At 41.0% G+C, this 7,500-nt stretch overlaps 2 protein-coding genes across 2 annotated transcripts in view; one reads left to right on the forward strand and one right to left on the reverse strand.

Moving 5' to 3' along the window:
* Positions 1-710, reverse strand: part of LOC309524281 (protein AMBP-like) — a 15,992-nt gene extending 15,282 nt beyond the window's left edge. The window contains exon 1 of the mRNA XM_082208738.1: positions 549-710. Within this exon, the coding sequence (XP_082064864.1) occupies positions 549-641 (93 nt within the window). The 5' untranslated portion in view covers positions 642-710. The remainder of the gene's footprint in view (positions 1-548) is intronic.
* A 5,219-nt stretch (positions 711-5,929) lies between these two features.
* Positions 5,930-7,500, forward strand: part of LOC309523904 (coiled-coil domain-containing protein 183-like) — a 26,273-nt gene continuing 24,702 nt past the window's right edge. The window contains exons 1-2 of the mRNA XM_082208126.1: positions 5,930-6,057; positions 7,354-7,475. Coding sequence (XP_082064252.1) covers positions 5,988-6,057; positions 7,354-7,475 — 192 coding nt within the window. The 5' untranslated portion in view covers positions 5,930-5,987. The remainder of the gene's footprint in view (positions 6,058-7,353; positions 7,476-7,500) is intronic.

Genomic DNA, 7,500 nt, shown 5'->3' on the forward strand with positions numbered 1-7,500 from the left:
CTCATTAATCATTATTAATCATTATTAATCATTATTAGCCGGCTGATTCTTATCATTCTTAGCATTCTTAGCATTATTTTCATTATTATTTCCGGCGCAATTTATTTTATTTTATTCCTCATTATTCCTCATTATTATTATCATCATTATTAGCCGGCTTATTCTTATCATTCTTAGCATTATTTTTATTATTATTAGAGGCTGATGCAAATAAAATCTGATCTATTATCATAGATCATTAATCCTTATTAATGCTTATTAATCCTTATTAATCATTAATAATAAAATATCTTATCATAGATCATTAATCATTATTAATCGTTATTCATCATCATTATTATCATTATTAGCCGGCTTATTATAATCATTCTTAGCATTATTTTTATTATTATTAGAGGCTGATGCAAATAAAATCTGATCTATTATCATATATCATTAATCCTGACTAATCCTTATTAATCTTTATTAATCTTTATTAATCCTTATTAATCCTTATTAATCTTTATTAATCCTTATTAATAATTATTAATAATAATTATTATTATCACCCTCTCCACTTCCACGGCTTCCTGTCCTTCTATTCGTCCGAAACTCGAACCCAGAACCAGCGCGGAAAAGGCGAAAATCACAAATTTCTCCATTTTCCCCCAGAAAGAGAGAAGAAGAGACGTCCGATTTGGGTGGAAAAATGCGGATTTTGGAGTCCGAGAAGAGAGGACTTTGGCCCCTGGCTGGCTCCTCGGTTAATGAGCAACCTTCGTTATCGGCCGGGGTCATTAATTAACGGATAATCGATAGCAGGGGGAATTAAGGAAAGGAAAAAGATGTGGGTTTCTGGCTGGTTTGGGGGGACTAGAATTCCCATTATTAGTTTCCCAGTTATTATGATTATTTGCCAGAACCCGTTAGTATTATTAGTGTTATTAGTATTATTATTAGAATTATTAGAAATATTAGTATTGTTATTGATGGGAGTTTTGTTTGGGGACTACAATTCCCAAGCATATGATCATCGTTATTATTATTATTATTATTATTATTATTGGCCATAAGCCATTAGTATTATTAGTATTAGTGTAATAATAATAATAATAATAATAGGAATAAATCAAATAGAATTAGTGTTATTAGTATTATTATTGATGGGAGTTTTGTTTGGGGACTACAATTCCCATGATTACTTTCCCATGATGATGATGATGATGATTATTTGCCAGAACCCGTTAGTAGTATTAGTGTTATTATTAGTATTATTATTAGTATTATTATTATTAGTGTTATTATTGATGCGAGTTTTGTTTGGGGACTACAGTTCCCATTATCACTTTCTCATTCCTATTATTATTATTATTATTATTATTATTATTATTATTATTATTATTTGCCATATCCCATTAGTATTATTAGTAGTATTAGTAGTAGTATTATTAGTGTTATTAGTGTTATTAGTATTATTATTGATGGGAGTTTTGTTTGGGGACTACAGTTCCCATTATCACTTTCTCATTCCCATTATTATTATTATTATTACATTATTATTATTATTTTCTGATTCTGATTCTTAGTATTATTAGCCAGTCCTTGTATTAATAATTTTATTAGTATTATTATTATTATTGATAGGAGTTTTCTTTGGGGACTACAATTCCCATCATCTCTGGTCCTGCTAGCAAGGCCTGATGGGAGTTGTAGTATCAAACGTTCATTATTATTATTATTATTATTATTATTAAGCAGTAAACAGTGGAGAGACTACAATTCCCATCATCCCTGACCACTGGGCCTGCTAGCAAGGCATGGTGGGAGTTTGGGGACTACAATTCCCATCATCACCGGTCCTGCTAGCAGGAGTTAGGAACTTCGATTCCCATCATCACTGGTCCAGCTAGCTAGGCATGATGGGATTTGTAGTCCGGAAAGTGCTAGAGGGCCCAGTTTTGGGACTACGATTCCCATCATCCCTGACCACTGGGCCTGCTAGCAAGGCATGATGGGAGTTTGGGGACTACGATTCCCATCATCACTGGGACTACAATTCCCATCATCACTGGGACTACAATTCCCATCATCACTACGCCTGTTAGATGATGGGAGTTTGGGGACTACAATTCCCATCATCACTGGGCCTGCTAGCAAGGCATGATGGGAGTTTTGGGACTACAATTCCCATCATCACTGGGACTACAATTCCCATCATCCCTGACCACTGGGTCAGGGCATGATGGGAGTTTGGGGACTACAATTCCCATCATCACTGGGACTACAGTTCCCATCATCACTGGGACTACAGTTCCCATCATCCCTGACCACTGGGCCTGCTAGCAAGGCATGATGGGAGTTTGGGGACTGCAATTCCCATCATTACTGGTACTACAATTCCCATCATCCCTGACCTCTGGGCCTGCTAGCAAGGCATGATGGGAGTTGTAGTTCCCAAACAGCAGGAGGTTTCCGTTTTGGGACTACAGTTCCCATCATCCATGGCCACTGGTCCTGTAAGGCATGATGGGAGTTTAGGGACTACAATTCCCATCATCCATGAACTGTTGTCTAGGCATGATGGGATTTGTAGTCCCCAAACGGGGCCCTCTTGCAGTTTCGGCACTACAACTCCCATCATGCCTTGCTAGCAGGCCCAGTGGTCAGGAAAGATGGGAACTGTAGTCCCAGTGATGATGGGAATTGTAGTCCCAGTGATGATGGGAATTGTAGTCCCAGTGATGATGGGAATTGTAGTCCCCAAACTCCCATCATGCCCTGCTAGCAGGCCCAGTGGTCAAGGATGATGGGAATTGTAGTCCCAAAACTGGGCCCTCTAGCAGTTTCCGGACTACAAATCCCATCATGCCTAGCTAGCTGGACCAGTGATGATGGGAATCGTAGTTCCTAACTCTTGCTAACGGGACCGGGGATGATGGGAATTGTAGTCCCAAAACTGCTGGAGGGCCAAGTTCTGGGACTACAATTCCCATCATCCCTGGGCCTGCTAGCTAGGCATGATGGGAGTTGTAGTCCTTTAGCTAGGCCTCATTTTCCTATTCCTTCATTTTCCTACTGGGAAAAGCCAGTTATTTTCCTCTTAAAATCGGATGAAATTCAATTTATTCTCCACTTTTTATTGGGAAAGTCGGTCCGTTTTCTGCTCAATTTGCTATGAAATGCCCTTTAAATTTCTATTATTTATTTCCAACGCCGCTGCGTCTGTTTGCCGACTGTCAATCATTGGCCGGCGGCTGTCAATCATTGACAGAAATCAACAGAGGATTGAGAAAAGCTTGCAAAATAAACCCGAAGCGGAGCAAAGTTTGCAGAATAGCCCAAAGTCACCCCAAGCTTGCGAAATAAAATCAAATAAAATAAGTGAAAATAAGTGAAAATAAAATAAGTGAAAATAAGTGAAAATAAAATAAGTGAAAATAAAATAAAATAAGTGAAAATAAAATAAAATAAGTGAAAATAAAATAAAATAAAATAAGATAAAATAAAATAAGTTAAAATAAAATAAAATAAGTTTGGGCAAGTTTGCAAAATGGCCCATAGCTGACCGTGGCTCCACCTTCCCTGTCAATCATTCAGTGGGTGGGGCTAGCTGACCCTGGCCCCGCCTTCCCTGTCAATCATTTAGTGGGTGGGACTAGCTGACCCTGGCCCCGCCTTCCCTGTCAATCATTTAGTGGGTGGGACTAGATGACCCTGGCCCCGCCTTCCCTGTCAATCATTCAGTGGGTGGGACTAGAGGACACTGGCCCCGCCTTCCCTGTCAATCATTCATTGGACCCGCCTTCCGTGTCAATCATTCAGAGGACCCTGGCCCCACCTTCCCTGTCAATCATTCGGTGGGTGGGATTAGCTGACCCTGGCCCCGCCTTCCCTGTCAATCATTTAGTGGGTGGGACTAGCTGACCCTGGCCCCGCCTTCCCTGTCAATCATTTAGTGGGTGGGACTAGATGACCCTGGCCCCGCCTTCCCTGTCAATCATTCGGTGGGTGGGACTAGAAGACACGCCCTGCCTTCCCTGTCAATCATTCGGTGGGTGGGATTAGCTCACCCTGGCCCCGCCTTCCCTGTCAATCATTCTGGGATTCAGCTAGTCCCGCCTTCCCTGTCAATCATTCAGGGGGTGGGACTAGAGGACCCTGGCCCCGCCTTCCCTGTCAATCATTCTGGGATTCAGCTAGACCCGCCTTCCCTGTCAATCATTCAGGGGGTGGGACTAGAAAACACTGGCCCTGCCTTCCCTGTCAATCATTCATTGGACCCGCCTTCCCTGTCAATCATTCAGTGGGTGGGACTAGCTGACCCTAGCTCCACCTTCCCTGTCAATCATTCAGCGGACCCTGGCCCCGCCTTCTCTGTCAATCATTCAGTGGGTGGGACTATCTCACCCTGGCCCCGCCTCCCCAGTCAATCATTCAGAAGGACCCTGGCTCCGCCTTCCCTGTCAATCATTCATTGGACCCTCCTTCCCTGTCAATCATTCACCGGACCCTGGCCCCTCCCCTGTCAATCAGGGGGTGGGACTAGATGACCCTGGCCCCGCCTCCCCTGTCAATCATTCAGGGGGTGGGACTAGATAACACTGGCCCTGCCTTCCCTGTCAATCATTCTGGGATTCAGCTAGACCCGCCTTCCCTGTCAATCATTCAGGGGGTGGGACTAGAGGACACTGGCCCCGCCTTCCCTGTCAATCATTCATTGGACCCGCCTTCCGTGTCAATCATTCAGAGGACCCTGGCCCCGCCTTCCCTGTCAATCATTCAGTGGGTGGGACTAGAGGACACGCCCCGCCTTCCCTGTCAATCATTCACTGGACCCTGGACTCTCCCCCTGTCAATCATTCAGTGGGTGGGACTACACATCCCTGGCTCCGCCTTCCCTGTCAATCATTCTGGGATTCAGCTAGACCCGCCTTCCCTGTCAATCATTCAGGGGGTGGGACTAGAGGACACTGGCCCCGCCTTCCCTGTCAATCATTCATTGGACCCGCCTTCCGTGTCAATCATTCAGAGGACCCTGGCCCCGCCTTCCCTGTCAATCATTCAGTGGGTGGGACTAGAGGACACGCCCCGCCTTCCCTGTCAATCATTCACTGGACCCTGGACTCTCCCCCTGTCAATCATTCAGTGGGTGGGACTACACATCCCTGGCTCCGCCTTCCCTGTCAATCATTCTGGGATTCAGCTAGACCCGCCTTCCCTGTCAATCGTTCAGTGGGTGGGACTAGAGGACCCTAGCTCCGCCTTCCCTGTCAATCATTCAGCGGACCCTGGTCCCGCCTTCCCTGTCAATCATTCTGTGATTCAGTGGGTGGGACTAGCTGACCGTGGCCCCGCCTTCCCTGTCAATCATTCAGTGGGTGGGACTAGCTGACCCTAGCTTCAATTTCCCTGTCAATCATTCAGAGGACCCTGGCTCCGCCTTCCCTGTCAATCATTCAGTGGGTGGGACTAGCTGACCCTAGCTCCACCTTCCCTGTCAATCATTCAGAGGACCCTGGCTCCACCTTCCCTGTCAATCATTCAGTGGGTGGACCTACAGGACCCTAACTCCGCCTCCCCTCTCAATCATTCAGCGGACCCTTTCCCCGCCTTCCCTGTCAATCATCCAGCGGGCGGGACTATCTCACCCTGGCCCCGCCTCCCCCTGTCAATCATTCAGTGGACCCTGGCCCCGCCTCCCCTGTCAATCATTCAGTGGGTGGGACTAGAGGACACGCCCCGCCTTCCCTGTCAATCATTCACCGGACCCTGGCCCCTCCCCCTGTCAATCATTCAGCGGACCCTGGCCCATCATTCTGCGATTCAGTGGGTGGGACTATCTCACCCTGGCCCCGCCTCCCCTTGTCAATCATCCCGGCATTCCCCAGCCTAGAACGCCCAGCGGGAAGCCTGTGATGTCACAAGCGCCTCTGTGACCTCACAGGGGGAGCCCGTGGGCGGGGCTCCCCTGCCCCCGCCCCCTTGGGGACGCCCCTCACTCGTCCGCCATGCGGTTCGCCAGGAGGAGGGACGTCCGGGAGCAGATTGACGGCCTTCAGGCCATCATCCACTTGCAAGGTTATTAATCTCATTATTAATCTTATTAATCTTATTATTATTACTATTATTATTATTAATCTTATTATTAATCTTATTATTATTATTATTACCATTATTACTATTATTATCATGGGCATCGCAGGGTCGGGAAAGCTTATATATCAATTATTATACGGTCATTTAATTATAAGTACGATGATAATTATTATAATAATTATCATTTTATAATATATTCGAGTATATCTAGAATGGAATATACAGTTATAATTGATCATCAATTATCACACTGCCATTTAATGAATTGGAGAAAGGGGGGAGGACGACGATAATTATTATAATTATAATTTTGTAATATATTACAATATATTAAAATATATAATTTTATAATATATTACAATATATTAACATATATCATTTTATAATATATTCCAATATATTACAATAGATATAATTGGAATATTTTGGAATAGAAGATATTTCTCAAATATCCCAATTATATCTAATATATATATATATATATATATATATATATATATATATATATATATATATATAATTGGAATATTTTAGAATAGAAGATATTTCTAAAATATTCCAATTATATCTATTAGATATATATATATATAATTGGAATATTTACAATAGAAGATATTTCTAAAATATTCCAATTATATCATATATATATATATATATATATATATATATATATATATATATATATATATCTTCTATTCCAAAATATTCCAATTATATCTATTATAATATAATATAATAGATATATTAGAATAGAATATATAATTGTAATGTATTATCATAGAATGTATAATTCTATTCTATTCTAATAATTATAAATATGAATTGAATAACAAATTACGCATTGGAGAACGAGGGGACGACGACGACGATAATACCAATAATAATATATCTGATTATAATAGAATAGAATATAAAATTGTATTAGAAATAATGAAATAATAGTAATAATAATAATAAAATCATAATAATAACAACATAATAAAATAATAATCATAATAAAAATAATAACAATAACAATAACATAATAAAATAATAGTCATAATAGAATAATAATAATAATAACATAATAAAATAATAATAATAATATAATAATAATAATAATAATATAATAATAATAAAAAATAGTCATAATAGAATAATAATGATAATAATATAATAATAATAATAATAATAATAATAAAATAATAATAATAACAACATAATAATAATAATAATCTAATAATAATAATAATAATAATAATAATAATAATCTAATAATACTAATAATAATAATTTCAGAGCAGGGGAAGAAACTATTCGCCCAATCGGCGGAGGAGACGGTCACCAAGAACAAATATCTCCTTGGATACCTGCGCGGAGATGTCCGTCAAGGGACCCACGAGCTGGACCTGTCCGTCAAGGTACGGGGTGGGGCGGGGCTCTCCC

Source organism: Podarcis vaucheri, assembly GCF_965113315.1.
Source record: "Podarcis vaucheri genome assembly, chromosome: Z".
In the NCBI taxonomy this organism is placed as follows: domain Eukaryota; kingdom Metazoa; phylum Chordata; class Lepidosauria; order Squamata; family Lacertidae; genus Podarcis; species Podarcis vaucheri.